This window comes from Tursiops truncatus, unplaced genomic scaffold (genome assembly GCF_011762595.2).
Source record: "Tursiops truncatus isolate mTurTru1 unplaced genomic scaffold, mTurTru1.mat.Y mat_scaffold_83_arrow_ctg1, whole genome shotgun sequence".
NCBI lineage: Eukaryota > Metazoa > Chordata > Mammalia > Artiodactyla > Delphinidae > Tursiops > Tursiops truncatus.
Genome location: NW_022983430.1, coordinates 41,478 through 60,552, shown reverse-complemented (window position 1 = coordinate 60,552; position 19,075 = coordinate 41,478). Strand labels below are relative to the sequence as shown.

The following is a 19,075-nucleotide window of genomic DNA, read 5'->3' as shown; positions in this document are numbered from 1 at the left end:
CACAAGAAAATGTACATTTTTTAAAGAAGAAAATCAAGGTAATGTTATTTCATGATTAGCCACACACAAGGATCATGACAACTTTGTGTCCATTAGAACATTACCATCCTTGTCTTTAACTCTTACGCGACCAGATGAATATTTGGTTTCTTGAAGACCGTTTGCATACACAGTTTTAACAGTGCCATCTGGATACTCCCGTCTCTTGAACTGGGCCGTGTGTAGTTCTCGTTGGCCATTATTAAACTCTATGATTTTGTTGCCATCTCTGTAAATTTAAAGTAGAATTTAATTTCTTTAAAAATATGGAGTATATACAGCAGGAGAACTCTGGCAGTTATTCCTTCTCCTAGAACATCCCTGGTCCTTACATAGGTATAATTGGGACTCCTCAGCACAGAGTGGTTTTTTCTGTTTTGGTTATTTCTCAAATTTTATATGAACACAATGGCTCTGTGCCACATACAGGTGTTAGCCAGTGCCCTATCAAGTGTGGCCCTAGGGTGTCAGCATCACCCAAGGGCTCATTAGAAACGCAAATTATTTGGCTGGGGCCCAGCAACCTACTCTTGAACAGTCCCCTCCAGCTGATTCGAGAACCACTGCTGTAAGTGAAAAACGGCAAAGTAATCCTGAATGAATTGCATATTTGAAAGCTGCTAAGAGAATAAAAGTCTTCATCACAAGAAAAATGTGTAAGTATGTGTGTGTAATGATGGAAGTTAACTAGAATTCTGTGATCATCTTGCAATATATACCAATATCAAATCTTTGTTGTACACCTGAAACTAATGTTATGTCAGTTGTATCTCAATTAAAACATGATAATCCTGAATGAATTAATACACGGGATGTGCTTTAGTGTAGATGAAAAAAGACTTGCCATGAGTTAATACTTGAAGATGGACAGACGGATATGGGAACCTTTTCATATTATTTTCTTTCTACTACAGAAAATTTCAATCGAGTCAATTTTTTTGAAAAGTTTCTAAAATCAAAGTGTACTGTACACAGAAGAAATAAAAGTTTGAGGAAAATCTTTAGTTGAGCACCAGATAAAGTTTCAGACCACATTAAGGGAAAAACACAATCATGACCATGAAAAGTTCCTACATTATTGCCAAGTTTATATCACAGAATTCAAGTTAATGGGTACTTAAACTGTTACACTCCAGGAGAGGAGGGTGAAACTAAAAACAGGACTCTCGATTTGACAAAACTCCACCAAGGTTTCAATTAAAATGGTGCTTATAAGATGCTCTTCACTGTGGATTGAAGAAGTTGACTCTAACTTCAAGACATTTAACACTCAGAAGGAGAAAGAAAGATAATTGTTGATTTTAAGGAATTGGCTTAGGGTGGCCAGAGAGTAAAGTGCTTACGCTGGGACAGGGAGACCCAGATAATCAAAATACAGAGTCTGGTTATTGTTAAAAATTGACAGGGCAGCTTTCCTTCCTTGTGTCTCACTCACTGCTTTCAAATTTCACCAGATTGATTTCTAAACAAATACTTGCCATTTGCCTTTCGTGAAGTGCTGTTCAGACACCCTTTAGAGGTCTGTAGGCTAAAGATTATCCTAGACGTTACAATGCATTTATCTCAACCTCATCCTAAACGCCAGAATGCTGAAAACATGTCTCACCTGCTCTCAAATTCTGAACTCAGTGAAATGTTGAATGACTTACACAAATGTTTTAAGATTTTTAAAATTCAACTGGTAATAAAAGTTGAAAACTAGAAAATCTAGAAACAAAACAGGTAACGTACCGTTGCCCTCTGACGATTGTACCATCTGGGAAAATGCTTTCTTCTTGTCCATCAGCAAACAAGTTTTTGACAGTCTGATCAGGAAACGTGATTTCTTTTCTTCCATCTGGGAAATGTTTTTCTGTAGAAAAAGGGGTTACCATAAATATTTTATTTTTAAAGAAAGGAAGAATGTAATAACTGAGAGGGCACAGCAGGTTTTCACCTATCTGTCCGCTTGAGAAATGTAAGACTTCCAGTCCTTCTGGGTACGTGGTGTGGGTGGTGTGTGTGGCTGCGTAGTAGTAGATCTGCAAAGACACAGAGTCAGCACTGCCTCCTCTTCAGAGGTGTTTACGCTACGGACAAAACACGCCCGTGGAAACCTACCACTCTCCCATCCGGCATGACCTGCTTGACATCACCGTTGAAGAAAGTGATAGTGACCGTCTTTCCATCTGCACTCGCTTCTTTTCGGGTTCCATTTGGAAACAATATAACACGGCACCCATTCTTATAAACTTTTTCTATCTACAAAAAAAAGAAAAACCAGGACTATCAATATGTAAAACTTCCTGAGACCACACGACAAAAATATCCCTAATACTTTTAATTGCCTACTTTGACATTTTTCATAATAAAAATTAAAACATTTCTCAGAGGGAGAGAAAAGTTAATAAGTTCATAATAATCAGCTTCACCTATCTACACATCACTGTTCTTAGGTCACCTGTTCCCCCAAAACAAACTTTTTTTTCAAGCAAACTGCAGACATCACTTCTCCTGTAAACATTTCAACAGGTATCTCTAATGGAAGTATTTTTAACATAACCAAACCGTTATCATCCCTAATAAGCTGTAATTAATTCCTTCATAACCATATTTTCCATAAATGCACACAAAGAAGGCCTTTTACAGTTTACTTGAATCAGGATCAAAACAAGATCCACACACACTTGATGTGTCTCTCCCCTCAATTTCTAATGGTCCCTTCCTTTCCCCCTTTTTTAATGACAACTGTTGAAGGAACTGGGTCACTGAATATGTAACATTTCCCACACTCTGGATTTGGCTGATTGCTTTTCCATTATAGTGTCATTAAACATGTTCCCATATCACTTTTTCCTTAAAAAACCCAGTAGTTAGCTCTCGAGGCTTGATTCAATTCCAGCTGAATTACTCTGACAAGAGTACTTTTTAGGTGCAGCAGTGGGCCTTGCGTGGCAGCACGTCCAGAGATCCAGCAGGTATGCGCTGCCTCCGGACCTCAGCACTGAGTGGGTGGCGTCTCGAGATCCGTCAACCTTTCGTCTAAGGTTTTAGGAGCCACTGATGACTACCTAGACCCTCGTGTCATCAGAAATTGTAAACTGGGGATTCTCTAATTTTCTCATTCCTCTTCCATTCATTAGCTGCGATTCTTCTTCTAAAAAAGAAAACCTTCCCTCGTCAACAATTTGTTATCCTGAAGTAGAGTTTGTACAGGAAGAGCCTAACAACTTACTTCTGACTGTTGGTCTTGTCCTTCACTCATTCCTCAAGATTTGCAGTGAACTTTGGCCTTCTGATTTCTATTAAAGTGGATCAGATTAGAGTACTTGGAAAAGTACATGTTCTATAAACCCGAGGAAAAATTCCCTCATCACCTCCTCAGTAACCCTGTTTATGTTCCTCCTCTTGTCATTTTCACTTTTTAGCTGGAACACCCAGCCAGGCCGTTTTCCCACTCAAAACCTTTCCTAAGCACAAGAATAAAATTGTCAGGCTGGGGGTGGAGAGCAGCTGATCCAGGAAATATTTAAGGAAGCCTGCAGGAAGGGTAGGGTTTTGAAAAGTACCAAGGATTACCAAGGCTTCTTAGCTATGTCTGGAGAAAGAACAAGAGTTTAAGCAACTGGATTGTATTCCTCCTTTTGTTGCATCATCTCTAAATTAGAAATGGCAGCTAAATGCATGCTGTCCATTTAGTATTTTCATAGGGTCCCAAGGTTCAAGCCGAGTCATGTGCCAAGGTCCTCAGCCCCATCAAGTCTTGAAGATCAATTATTTCAGAATCTGTTTCAACTCTTTTTTTTTTTTTTTTTTTTTTTTTTTTGTGGTACGCAGGCCTCTCACTGTTGTGGCCTCTCCCGTTGCAGAGCACAGGCTCCGGACGCGCAGCCTCAGCGGCCATGGCTCACGGGCCCAGCCGCTCCGCGGCATGTGGGATCCTCCCGTACCGGGGCACGAACCCGTGTCCCCGGCATCGGCAGGCGGACTCTCAACCACTGCGCCACCAGGGAAGCCCCTCAACTCTATTTTAACCCATGTTCATTTTTTATAGTATTCATTGGTTTAAAGAAAAAAGTTTAACCTTTCCATCAGGATGGCTGATTTCTCCCTGAATTTCTTCTTTTTCTTCTTTTTCATCGTCGTCTTTACATTCAGGATCTGGAGAGTTCACTGGTTCAGGTGGCTCCCTGGGTAAGGCTGTCTGTAAGGACAAGAGGCTCTCCGTCTGTCCTACATTACATGTAATAAAAATCTCAAGCAGCTAAAACTTAACACTTAGTCCAAAAGCCAGATTCCACTATTACAGGATTCTAGTATGACTAGTATTTGGTGTTGTATAGAAAACATTTACAATGTTAAGTAAAAAGCTTCCTTTATAAATGGTTTAGAAACTTAAGCCAGTTAACCAGTCAACTTTAAGCCTGAATAATATGTTTAATATATAAAAACATAAAGAGATTTACTTGTCCTTTATCCGAATTGCCTAAATCACGAGACACAGACTTGGATCTTCGAGATGGATTGCCTGTTAGAATATAATTACCAGAGTTAGTTTTATTACTTAATTGAAAGTTTTAAGTTTACTCAATACTATGGTCAAACATCTCCTTAGTTCACTCTTTTGTGAACTGCCGTCCTTTACCCATTATTTAAGGAAGTCTTAGTACTTTTCGTTATTAATTCCTAGGAGTTCTTCACTGTATAAATTCAAATACTTATTCAAATACTTAAGTCTGATGACCAAGAAACGCAAAGTATCTGTTTTTTGAAAGTGTACAATCTGGAGAAAGGTGCTCAACTAACCTAACAGATGGACCCAAAGGTATTTTGGAGACAATCACCAGGACTTTAGTTAGAGGGTAGGAATGGGGTACAGATAATAGAAGCATCCAGGAATACACATAGAATTTGGCTTGAAAACAAATAACTGGGTATTTAATTATAATCTAGACCTAATGGCTGTGGTCTAAACTTTTTAGATCATGACCAACACACAAAGCATGTACTGTACACGTTCATACATTATAAAATAAGCATGTATGTGCATACACACAGACACCACCACCAACAAAGTGATATTGAAAATACACTGAAGTTCTAATATTTTCTTCTTATATGCCAATGGGTATTATAAACACTCCCAAATTTGAAGGGTTTCAAGCTCAAGTGCCAGGATCTGACTTAAGTGTTAAACACTAAAATGGATGTTGGATGCTCCAGGGAGAATAGACTAGAGAAGAAGAACAGAGGCAGAGTCCAGTCAGGAGGCTGGTGGGCGACTGTGGAGACGGCAGTGTTTGTACTGTGTCAAATCACTGACCCGTGGGTCCCAAACAGCCGAGTGCTAGCAATGTCGTATGGTTCAACCTACTTAATTCAGAAAATACCAACATCAGGATTAGTTTAGGGATTGATGGGAGTGGGGGGTTAGGATACAAGAAAAAAGGGATCAAGGAGTGCACACAGATTTGGCTAAATGAACACCTTCCTCCACCTCACAGGCACAAAGAACCACAGTGCAGTCTGAGCTCCGTGTCACATCATCTCTAAATCTTACAACCAGCCTCGTAGAAAAGACTAATAGCCTCATTTTATAGGTGAGGAAATCAAAGCTGAGAGGCTAAATAACTTGCCAAGGTTGTCAACTAATAAAAGTCAAGTCAGAACCAGTATTCGAGCTCATCAAGCTTAATTCTCTCAGCTGTTTGTGAACGTCATGAACAAGCCTCTGAGCACATTCTCACTGGGAGGAACAGAGGGGGATGGGTGTCCACCACTGTGAGCACCTTATAAAATGACATGTCAAAATTAATAACTAATGCTGGAACAGCTAGATACTTTAGGAGTATATGTTTATGACCTCAGGATAGGTAAAGACTTAAGGCAAGAAGCACCACCCATAAAGGAAAAAGGTGAAATTCAACTACATTAAAGAAAGAAATCTGGGAACTTTTAAAGGTGAAGTCAGCATCATGGCGGCTAAATCATTCCTCTTTCCTCTCCCTTAGCCAGACTCATCAAGTCAAAAAGGGAGAGGATGCAAATCAATAAAATTAGAAATGAAAAAGGAGAAATCACAACTGACACCACAGAAATACAAAGGATTATAAGAGACTACCACAAACAGCTATATGCCAATAAAATGGACAACCACGAAGAAATGGACAAATTCTTGGAAAGATACAATTTTCCAAGACCGAACCAGGAAGAATTAGAAAATATAAACAGACCTATCACAAGCAATGAAATTGAAACTGTAATTTAAAATCTTCCAACCAACAAAAGCCCAGGACCAGATGGCTTCACAGGCAAATTCCATCAAACATTTACAGAATTCCATCAAACATTTACAGAAGGATGAGACCCATCCTTCTCAAACTCTTCCAAAAAACTGCAGAGGGAAGAACACTCCCAAATTCGATCTGCAAAGCCACCATCACCCTGATACCAAAACCAGAAAAAGATATCACAAAAAAAGGAAATTACAGACCAATATCACTGATGAATATAGACGCAAAAATCCTGAACAAAAACTGGCAAATAGAATGCAACAACACATTAAAAGGATCATACACCATGATCAAGTGGGATTTATCCCAGGGATGCAAGGACTCTTCAGTATAGGCAAATCAATCAATGTGATACACCATATACACAAATTAAGGAATAAAAACCATATGATCATCTCAATAGATGCAGAAAAAGCATTTGACAAAATTCAACACCCATTTATGATAAAAACGCTCCAGAAAATGAGCATAGAGGGAACCTACCTCAACATAATAAAGGCCATATATGACAAACCCACAGCCAACATCATACTCAAAGGTGAAACACTGAAAGCATTTCCACTAAGATCAGGAACAAGACAAGGATGTCCACTCTCACCACTATTATTCAACATAGTTCTGGAAGTCCTAGCCACGGCAATCAGAGAAGAAAAAGAAATAAAAGGAATATAAATTGGAAAAGAAGTAGTAAAACTGTCACTGTTCGCAGATGACATGATACTATACATAGAAAATCCTAAAGATGCCACCAAAAAACTACTACAACTAATCAATGAATTTGGTAAGGTTGCAGGATACAAAATTAATGCACAGAAATCTCTTGCATTCCTATACACTAACAACGAAAAATCAGAGAAATTAAGGAAACAATCCCATTTACCATCGCAACAAAAAGAATAAAATACCTAGGAATAAACCTACCTAAGGAGAAAAAGACCTGTACTCAGAAAACTATAAAATACTGATGAAAGAAATCAAAGATGACATAAACAGATGGAGAAATATACCATGTTCTTGGATTGGAAGAATCAATATTGTGAAAATGACTATACTACCCAAAGCAATCTACAGATTCAATGCAATCCTTATCAAACTACCAATGGCATTCTTCACAGAATTAGAACAAAAAATTTTACAATTTGTATGGACACAAAAGACCCCGAATAGCCAAAGTGATCTTGAGAAAGAAAAACGGAGCTGGAGGAATCAGGCTCCCAGACTTCAGACCATACCACAAAGCTACAGTAATCAAGACAGTTAGGGTACTGGCACAAAAACAGAAATACACATCAATGGAACAGGATAGAAAGCCCAGAGATAAACCCACACACATATGGTCACCTTATCTTTGATAAAGGAGGCAAGAATATACAATGGAGAAAAGACAGCCTCTTCAGTAAGTGGAATGAAATTAGAACACTCCCTAACACCATACACAAAAATAAACTCAAAATGGATTAAAGACCTAAATGTAAGGCCAGACACTATAAAACTCTTAGAGGAAAACATAGGCAGAACACTCTATGACATAAATCACAGCAGGATCCTTTTTGACCCACCTCCTAGAGAAACGGAAATAAAAATATACAAATGGGACCTAATGAAACTCAAATGCTTTTGCACAGCAAAGGAAACCATAAACAAGACAAAAAGACAACCCTCAGAACGGGAGAAAATATTTGCAAATGAAGCAACTGAGAAAGGATTAATCTCCAAAATTTACAAGCAGCTCATGCAGCTCAATATTAAAAAAAACAAACAACCCAATCCAAAAACGGGCAGAAGACCTAAATAGACATTTCTCCAAAGAACATATACAGATTGCCAACAAACACATGAAAGAATGCTCAATATCATTAATCATTAGAGAAATGCAAATCAAAACTACCATGAGGTATCACCTCACACCAGTCAGAATGGCCACCATGAAAAAATCTACAAAGAATAAATGCTGGAGAGGGTGTGGAGAAAAGGGAACCCTCTTGCACTGTTGGTGGGAATGTAAATTGATACAGCCACTATGGAGAACAATATGGAGGTTCCTTAAAAAACTAAAAATAGAACTACCATACGACCCAGCAATCCCACTGCTGGTCATATACCCTGAGAAAACCGTAATTCCAAAAGAGTCATGTACCACAATGTTCACTGCAGCTCTATTTACAATAGCTAGAACATGGAAGCAACCTAAGTGTTCATCGACAGATGAATGGATAAAGAAGATGTGGCACATATATACAATGGAATATGACTCAGCCATAAAAAGAAACATAATTGAGTTATTTGTAGTGAGGTGGATGGACCTGGAGACTGTCATACAGAGTGAATTAAATCAGAAGGAGAAAAACAAATACTGTATGCTAATGCATAGATAGGGAATCTTAAAAAAAAAAAAAAAAAACGGTACCGATGAACCTAGTTGTAGGGCAGGAATAAAGAGGTAGACATAGAGAATGGACTTGAGGACATGGGGTGGGAGGGTGAAGCTGGGGCGAAGTGAGAGTAGCATCGACATATATACACTACCGAATGTAAAATAGTTGGCTGTTGGGAAGCAGCAGCATAGCACAGGGAGATCAGCTCCGTGCTTTGCGATGACCTAGAGAGGTGGGATAGGGAGGGTGGGAGGGAGGCTCAAGAGGGAGGGGATATGGGGACATGTGTATGCATATGGCTGAATCACTTTGTTGTACAACAGAAACTAACAGCATTGTGAAGCAATTATACTGCAATAAAGATGCATAAAAAAAAAAAACTAGGTAGTGAAAGAAGACAATGCGATACATACAGTACAACTCTATTCAGAAAGCTGAAAAACAAGTAAAACATTTTTTTAGGGCTGTACCTATGAAAGGGAAAAGCAATGTAATATAATCATGGAGGGGTCAATTCTGGGATGCTGCTAATCTATTTCTTTATCTAGGCAGTGGTTACCCAAGTATTTCCTTTATAACTGCCAAACTGCATATGTTATATCCACTTTTATAAATTTAATTCACAGAAATAATTTCTAAAAATGCCAGGTAGATCTTAAAGACCCAGTTGTGAAAACAAAAGTTCATGGGAGAAAATAGCATATTTGTGACCTGACGATTGAGAAGGGTATCTGTCACAAAAAGCAAAAACCATTTTTTAAAAAAATTGATTAACTTCAATATTAAAAGGAAAAACATGTATATAAAAAACACAAACCAGGGACTTCCCTGGTGGCACAGTGATTAAGAATCCACCTGCCAATGCACGGGATACAGGTTCGAGCCCTGGTCTGGGAAGATCCCACATGCCGCGGAGCAACTAAGCCCGTGTGCCACAACTACTGAAGCCCATGCACCACAACTACTGAAGCCCGCGCGCCTAGAGCCCGTGCTCCGCAACAAGAGAAGCCACCGCAATGAGAAGCCCACGCACCGCAACAAAGAGTAGCCTCCGCTCACCGCAACTAGAGAAAGCCCGCGCACAGCAACGAAGACCCCACAGAGCCAAAAATAAATAATTTTATTTTTTTAAAAAACCCACAAACCAGGCTTCCCTGGTAGCGCAGTGGTTGAGAGTCCGCCTGCCGATGCAGGGGACACGGGTTCGTGCCCCGGTCCAGGAGGATCCCACATGCCGCAGAGCGGCTGGGCTCGTGAGCCATGGCCACTGAGCCTGTGCTCCGCAACGGGAGAGGCCACAGCAGTGAGAGGCCCGTGTACCGCAAAAAAAAAAAAAAAAAAAAAAAAAAACCCACAAACCAAAAAGCTACATACAGATTGGCAGAAGATATTGGCAGTGCTTACAAATGACAAAGGATTAGTATGCAGAATGACTAACTTCAATACAGAAAAACATACACATACACAAACACACACACAGAGTTTTAAATGGGCAAAAGAAATGAACAGGCAATTCACAAAAGAGGAGACCCAAATGTCCACTAAATATGAAAAGATGCTCACATTACCTCATCAGTAACCTGGGAAATGCATATTACACTGACCCACCATTTCACACCCATCTGACTAGCCAAAATTGTAAAGTCTGAGCAGAGCAAGTGTTGGCAAGCACAAAGAGCATGTTCTGCTGACAGTAAAAAAAGAAACTGGTAACCACTTTGCAAAGGGAAAGCCTCCTAAAGTGGCACAAACCTGATGTGACCCAATATCCTACTCCTGACATGTGTCAGAGAGAAACTCACATGACCGAGACTTGTTCATTCTGTGACAAACTGGGGGAAAACCTGAATGCCCGCCAACAAGAAAATATACTGTGGCAAATACCCATGGAATCTGTACAGCTAGAGTTTATATGTATTAATGAGGCTACGTCTTAAAATACTGAGAAAGCAGCAAACTGCAGAGGGATGAACTATGAAACAACACTATATTGATTTACGGACACAATGTAGTAAAAGAATGAAAAATAAGAAAGGGAATGCTGTCAGGGTGCACATTAACTGGGAGTAGGATACACAGGGGCTTCAATTATATTTACAATGTTTTATTTCTTAAGTTGGGTGTAAATTCTCCACTCTTTAAATTCCTGAAATATTTTAAAAGAAGATCATGCAACTATCTTACCTTGTGTTGGCAAATAGGTTTTTTTGTACTTTTCTACCTGGGTTCCTGAAGAAACTTGACTCTTTTGAAATCGAACTGATGACTTCTATAGTATGAGAAAATTTTGAATATAAAATTAGTATTAGTTTACACGTTAGTACAAGGAATGAAACTAACAGAACTCAGCTTGCAATGGGAATGTTTTAAGTTTGTTCATTTATGCTGTTTTCGTTTACTGCTACAGGCCAGAGCGAACAAGCTGCTACTAGGAATGAGCTACACACACACGCACACGCCGCCTCTGGAAATACATGCAATCCTCAAGTGAAGGCACAACAGACCATGTAAAACAAAACAGGTTTTTGTGACTGTTACCAGAGCGGCCAGAGGAGAGGACATGAACACACGGTCAGACAGCAGAAGACTGCTCACCACTGCCCCTTCCGCAGCCCCCAGATTTAGAGGTCAAGGTAGATGTCCTCCTTGCTCCCCACCACCACCTCCAACCAGACCCTCCTTCTCTCCTCCCTAGCCACCCCTGCCCCAGCAAGTCTCATGTCCGTGGACCCCGCGTGCCAGAAGAAGCCACCCCAAGACCTTAGCTGCCATCTCTACACCTGTTCTCTCCCACCGTGGCCATGCGCTCCAATGGACAAAGTCTAGAACTAGTCATTATCAGTATCTGCGATTATTAAGAACTGCAAAAGTATCAATTTCAAAGCATTCGAATCCAGAATGTGGGACATAAATAAAAATTATCCAAAAAGCCAGTGCCATTTAATAAAGTGCCGAAGTATTTAGGGGTGAGTTGCCACAATTTCTGCAATTACCTTCAAATGGTTCAGCAAAATACCTATACAGCAGTACGGCAAAATGTGAACAATGGCTGGATCTAGGTGGGTACTCAGGTGTTCATCAAACTCTTCTTTCAACTTGCTCTATTCGGGGCAGCTTTCATAATAAAATGGGGGGCAGAATTCCATCTTCTAACTACCGTGTCCTGTCCTTCCAGCTCATCCCTCTGAGACCCTCACTCCAACAATGCTTACAGCCCACACGGTCCCACAATTCACTGATCCACATGTTTTCTGTGTCCCCCAAAACCTATGCCCTCCTTGAGCAGCCTGAATTCATGGTGCACTGCAGGCACTCCTGTTGTATTTACATGCTGTCAACTTCCAGCCCCTCTCACTCTGTATGATTCACCTGGATGACCACACCTCTGCTAAAATATCAATATTACTCTCCACCACCCTACACCCAAAGAGCTGAATAAGGAAAAATAACGCAAACAATTCCCACTTGAAACATATAATCGCTAACCTACATGGGCCCCTAGCGCAGCCCAGGAGTCAGACCACACTTCGCCCTTTGCTCTCCACTCTCGTGGACCCCGATCCGCCCCTCCAGCCTCCCAGAGTGGCCTCCATCCTCAGTCTCAGCAGATGCCCGAGCCTCCATTCCCCGAGGGAAGCCAGAGGGTTAGGGGGGAACGTCCCACCAACGGACCCCACACGTCCAGCCCCAGGTCCACGGCTGAGGCCCCGTCACCAGACACGGACGTCGAGCTCCCGACCGGGCGGGCGCCTCCACTCCCCCAAACCCAGTCTCCTCTCCTTTGTGCTCGCAGCTTCGGCAACCCGCCCACTCTCTCCTGCATCCGTATTTTCCTACTGAATCAATCCTACCAATACATAAGCACGTGTTGACTTTCCCATCTTAAAAAAAAAAAAAAAACTACTTCCCCTACAGCTACTGCCCCATTTCCTTACTGTTACTGCAAAACTTCTCCACAGCGCTTTATACTCTGCCTGAAACCGCTCGCTCTCTTAGCCGGTCAGGCTTTTACCCGGCATATCCGAGGACCCATCTGCAGTCCCCCGCTTACTCGGCAGCGGCCTCTGGGGCACGGGCCTCTCTGCTGCTTTACTTGGCCCTCAGGACACCACACTGGCCTCCTTTACTTCAGACTCGGGTTCATTCTCCTCCCCGCCATCTTCTTACAACCTGGCCAGGACCCAGGACCCTTCCCCGTCCACGCCTTCAGCCGAGCGATCTCTCCCACACGTTCCGAGGGCCCCAAACTTCTCGCTCCAACCTGAGCTTCTCTGGACACGCACAGCCCCGCCTGATGTCCACCTGATGTCTAGTAGGCATTTCGAGCTCACCTGATCTAACCTGAGCTCCTAACCAACACCCACACCCGCAGGAAAAGCGTGCTCTCTTCTTGCGGGGACTCACGGTAAAGGGCCAAAAAAACCACACTCAACTTGGAAGCCGTTCCCGCCCCTCTCCTGCTGTCACACCCCATCCCCAGTTCATCAATAAACCCCATCCACCTGCAGCAACCCCCCAACTGGTGTCCTGATGGCGCCCAGACGCCCACTTCAGGCCACTCGCATGTCTACAGCAGGGAGGGTGGGCTCACCAACACAGAGGCGGAGGCCACCCCTTCCGTCCAAGCCCTGCCAGGGCTCCCCGTCTGACTCAGAGGGAAAAGGCGACGCTCACAGGTAGTTACCAAGGCCTAACGAAAGCGGCACCACCACCCTCGAGCCCGTCTCTGGTCCCACCTGCTGCTCTGCCCCTCACGGACCCTGGTCCTCCCAGCCTCGGGGCTCCTGGCCCACGTCTCAGCCCGGCTCGCTGCGCCCTCTTCGGGCCACTATTCCAACGTCGCTTTCTCAGGAGGGCCTCCCCAGCCATCCTGTATAAACCGCAACACACTCCGCCCAGCGGTGATCCCCCTCCTTGCTTTCCCTCCCGAGTTCTCGCCACTATGTCCCACACCATATGCTTCACTCAGCTTTCTCCCACGGCTGGAATCCGAGCTCCAAGAGGACAAGGAAGTTTGTCTGTTTTATTCATTGCTTGGTCTCCAGTGCCTCAAAGCCATGACCGGCACATCACAGTTGTGAATACAGACGAATAAAAAACCAAATACTTGATTTAAAAGGATCATATGCAAAAAAAAAAAAATCTCTGCAAAAATTTTACCCTGTTTTAACTGAGATTACCCGCCTACTGTGTTATAATTCCTTTATAAGAATTATAAAAATGAATTTGAAAACTATCTGTATAGAGATGCACAAAAGAAGTATTTAATTGTGGTAAAATACACAAAACACAAAATCACCATCTTAACCACGTTAAGATGTACACGTTACTGGCGTTAAGTACATTCACACCACTGCGCAGCCATCACCACCATCACCTCCAGAACTCTTCACCTTGCAAAACTGCCCTCACTAAACAACGGCTTCTCATTCTCCCCTCCCCCCAGCCCTGGCACCCACCCTGCTACTCCGTTTCTACGAATCTGACTGCTCAAATATTTAGCATCTCCCCAACGTGACAAAACCTACCCTGGACCCGTCTCTTCTCGAGGCCGTCGCGCACTGACCCATCCTGGAGCTGCTCTCGGTGGCTTCGGCTTTCTTCCAGGCATCTAGTCGGAATCTTTCCATCACTTTCATTTCCTCCCGGAGGTCTGTGTTCTCTTTGACCAACATTTCTATCTGGCTTCTAAGACGGCCATGTGTACTGGACCATTTTCCTTCCTTTCTTTTCAAATCTTCCTGTAAATCTGCTACCTGCTGCTTCAAAGCCTCTCGGGGTGGGGGGGAGGGGGGAAAAGCATTACTAGAACTGAAACAATGCAAGAGAAGAGACAAGACACATCAACAAAACAGAATTGCCAGCCTATCACAGACAGCAGAAAAAGGAATGTCAATGACACTGGGTTTCGCAGGAAAAGGAGTGGGGTTCAGGCTAGAGTCTCACCTCATGCCATCCAGAACTGAGGAGACAGAGGAGGCAGACACCACTTGGCAGCCAGCGCGTTACACTGCGCACGGCGATAAAGGTCTAAGCTAAGACAGCAAGTGAAACAGAGAGAGATGGATGGGGTTATCTGGTGAAGAAAACAGAAACAGGAATCCATGACTAACTGAAGGAAGAAGAGCTAACACCCATCCTTCTCAAACTCTTCCAAAAACTTGCAGAGGAAGGAACACTCCCAGACTCATTCTATGAGGCCACCATCACGCTGATACCAAAACCAGACAAAGATACCACAAAAAAAGAAAATTACAGACCTGTATCACTGATGAATATAGATGCAAAAATCCTCAACAAAATACTAGAAAACAGAATCCAACAACACATTAAAAGGATCATACACCATGATCAAGTGGGATTTACCCCAGGGATGCAAGGATTCTTCAATATACGCAAATCAATCAATGTGATACACCATACTAACAAACTGAAGAATAAAAACCATATGATCATCTCAATAGATGCAGAAAAAGCTTCTGACAAAATTCAACACCGATTTATGATAAAAACTCTCCAGAAAGCTGGCACAGAGGGAACCTACCTGAACATAATAAAGGCAATATAGGACAAACCAACACCAAACATCATTCTCAATGGTGAAAAACTGAAAGCATTTCCTCTAAGATCAGGAACAAGACAAGGATGTCCACTCTCACGGCTATTATTCAACATAGTTTTGGAAGTCCTAGCCTCAGCAATCAGAGAAGAAAAAGAAATAAAAGGAATACAAATTGGAAAAGAAGAAGTAAAACTGTCACTGTTTTTAGATGACATGATACTATACACAGAGAATCCTGAAGATGCCACCAGAAAACTACTAGAGCTAATCAATGAATTTGGCAAAGTTGCAGGATACAAAATTAATGCACAGAAATGTCTTCAATTCCTATACACTAATGATGAAAAATCTGAAAGAGAAATTAAGGAAACACTCCCATTTACCACTGCAACAAAAAGAATAAAATACCTAGGAATAAACCTACCTAGGGAGACAAAAGACCTGTATGCAGAAAACTATAAGACACTGATGAAAGAAATTAAAGATGATACCAACAGATGAAGAGATATACCATGTTCTTGGATTGGAAGAATCAATACTGTGAAAATGACTATACTACCCAAAGCAATCTACAGATTCAACGCAATCCCTATCAAATTACCAGTGGCATTTCTTACGGAACTAGAACAAAACATCTTAAAATTTGTATGGAGACACAAAAGACCCCGAATAGCCAAAGCAGTCTTGAGGGGGAGAAACAGAGCTGGAGGAATCAGACTCCCTGACTTCAGACTATACTACAAAGCTACAGTAATCAAGACAATATGGTACTGGCACAAAAACAGAAACATAGATCAATGCAACAAGATAGAAAGCCCAGAGATAAACCCACGCACCTATGGTCAACTAATCTATGACAAAGAAGGCAAGGATATACAATGGAGAAAAGACAGCCTCTTCGATAAGTGGTGCTGGGCAAACTGGACAACTACATGTAAAAGAATGAAATTAGAACACTCCCTAACACCATACACAAAAATAAACTCAAAATGGATTAAATTCCTAAATGTAAGGCCAGACACTATAAAACTCTTAGAGGAAAACATAGGAAGAACACTCTTTGACATAAATCACAGCAAGATCTTTTTTGATCCACCTCCTAGAGTAACGGAAATAAAAACAAAAGTAAAACAAATGGGACCTAATGAAACTTCAAAGCTTTTGCACAGCAAAGGAAACCATAGACAAGACGAAAAGACAACCCTCAGAATGGGAGAAAATATTTGCAGACGAATCAATGGACAAAGGATTAATCTCCAAAATACATAAACAGCTCATGAAGCTCAATATTAAAGAAACAAACAACCCAATCCAAAAATGGGCAGAAGACCTAAATAGACATTTCTCCAAAGAGGACATACAGATGGCCAAGAGGCACATGAAAAGCTGCTCAACATCACTAATTATTAGAGAAATGCAAATCAAAACTTCAATGAGGTATCACCTCTCACCAGTTAGAATGGGCATCATCAGAAAATCTACAAACAAATGCTGGAGAGGGTGTGGAGAAAAGGGAACCCTCTTGCACTGCTGGTGGGAATGTAAACTGATACAGCCACTATGGAGAACAGTATGGAGGTTCCTTAAAAAACTAAAAATAGAATTACCATATGATCCAGCAATCCCACTACCAGGCATATATGCAGAGAAAACCACAATTCAAAAAGACACATGCACCCCAATGTTCACTGCAGCACTATTTACAATAGCCAGGTCATGGAAGCAACCTAAATGCCCATCAACAGACGAATGGATAAAGAATTTGTGGTACATATATACAATGGAATATTACTCAGCCATAAAAAGGAACGAAATTGAGTCATTTGTTGAGACGTGGATGGATCTAGAGACTGTCATACAGAGTAAAATAAGTCAGAAAGAGAAAAACAAATATTGTATATTAACGCATGTATGTGGAACCTGGAAAAATGGTACAGATCAACCGGTTTGCAGGGCAGAAGGTGAGACACAGATGTAGAGAACAAATGTATGGACACCAAGGGGGGAAAGCCACGGGGTGGGGTGGGGATGGTGGTGTGCTGAATTGGGCGATTGGGATTGACATGTATACACTGATGTGTATAACACTGATGACTAATAAGAACCTGTGGTATAAAAAAATAAATAAAATTCAAATATTAAAATTAAAAAAAAGAATCTGCCTTCCAGGGCTTCCCTGGTGTTACAGTGGTTAAGAATCTGCCTGGCAATGCAGGGGACACAGGTTCAAGCCTTGGTCCGGGGAGATCTCACATGCCGCGGAGCAACTAAACCTGTGCACCTCAACTACTGAGCCCACATGTCATAACTACTGAAACCCACATGCCCAGAGCCCATGCTCTGCAACAAGAGAAGCCACCGCAATGAGAAGCCTGCGCACCGCAATGAAGAGTAGCCTCCGCTCGCCACAACTAGAGAAAGCCCACATGCAGCAAAGAAGACCCAAAGCAGCCAAAAATGAATAAATAATTTTTTTTTAATTTTTAAAATTAAAAAAAAAAAAAAGAATATGCCTTCCAATGCAGGGGATGTGGGTTCTATCCCTGGTCAGGGAACTAAGATCCCACATGTTGTGGGGCAACTAAAACCACACACTCTAGAGCCCACACGCCACAACTAGAGAGAAGCCCGTGCACCACAATGTAGATGCTGTGAGCCACAACAAAAGATGCTGCATGTCACAACTAAGACCCAACGGAGAGGGTTAGGGAGAGAGGGAGAGAGGGAAAGAGAAAAGAAATTCAATTAAATTTAACACGAATTTTTATCTTTTACCTTTCAGGCAAAGAGCAAAAAACACTCTTAAAATTGCTAGTAGAATTTTAAATTGGCATGACAGGGACTTCCCAGGTGGCGCAGTGGTTAAGAATCCGTCTGCCAATGCCGGGGACACAGGTCGAGCCCTGGTCCGGGAAGATCCCACATGCCATGGAGCAACTAAGCCCGTGAGCCACAACTACTGAGCCCACGTGCTGCAACTACTGAAGCCCACGCGCCTAGAGCCCGTGCTCTGCAGCAAGAGAAGCCACCACAATGAGAAGCCTGCGCACCACAACGAAGAGTAGCCCCCACTCGCCACAACTAGAGAAAGCCCGCGTGCAGCAACGAAGACCCAATGCAGCCAAAAAGAAAAAAAAAATTGTCGTGATATTTATGGAGGGATAATCTGGCAATATCTACTAAGTACATACCCTTTAGCCTAGAAATTTCATTTGCAGGACTTTATCCCACAGATATGCTTGTGTACATTAGCTACAAACAGGTAAGGATGAATTTATTTTGTTCACTACCTCATTCCTAGTGCATGCCTGCTATACAGGCTGTACTCAATAACCACATGTTAAATGACTATGCAGAATGACTGCGAGAGGGGAGGTATGTACAGGGTTGTTCAGGAGAGCACTTCTTATATACAGAAAAAGCAGAAATAACGTAAATGCTTGGTTAGGTAGATTACGGCACTTCCATACAATGCAGCTGTTATAATGCATCTATTTTCAATGGTAAAGGAGAACGCTCTTTACGTTAAGACGTAAAATGACTTTAGTATACTACCATTAATTTGCTTTTTGGTTTTTTTTAATTGGGAATATACATATGTATTTGCTTAGAATTTCTCTGAAAAGATACAAAAGATTGGTAACACCGGATACCTCAAAAGAGACGTAAATCAGGTGCCAGGGCAAGGGTGAGACGGAGAGGTTTCACAGCACATCTTTTTGTACCTTTTGAATAGGAATATATTACCTTTTGAAATAAAAACTTTAATAGATTGTTAAAGTCTAACATATTAGATATAATAAACCAAGCATGAACAAAAACATAAT

At 41.8% G+C, this 19,075-nt stretch overlaps 1 protein-coding gene across 6 annotated transcripts in view; it reads right to left on the bottom strand.

Moving 5' to 3' along the window:
• LOC101330999 (centrosomal P4.1-associated protein) overlaps window positions 1-19,075 on the bottom strand; it is a 54,071-nt gene continuing 34,996 nt past the window's right edge. For 2 of the 6 annotated variants that reach the window (XM_019936968.3, XM_019936969.3), the window contains exons 11-18: window positions 14,215-14,457; window positions 10,871-10,955; window positions 4,485-4,546; window positions 4,103-4,222; window positions 2,140-2,280; window positions 1,976-2,060; window positions 1,771-1,891; window positions 1-268 (exon numbers count right to left, since the gene is read on the bottom strand). In XM_019936968.3, coding sequence (XP_019792527.1) covers window positions 73-268; window positions 1,771-1,891; window positions 1,976-2,060; window positions 2,140-2,280; window positions 4,103-4,222; window positions 4,485-4,546; window positions 10,871-10,955; window positions 14,215-14,457 — 1,053 coding nt within the window. In that variant the 3' untranslated portion in view covers window positions 1-72. The other 4 variants (XM_019936970.3, XM_073799849.1, XM_033850479.2 and 1 more) reach the window with 4 other exon arrangements.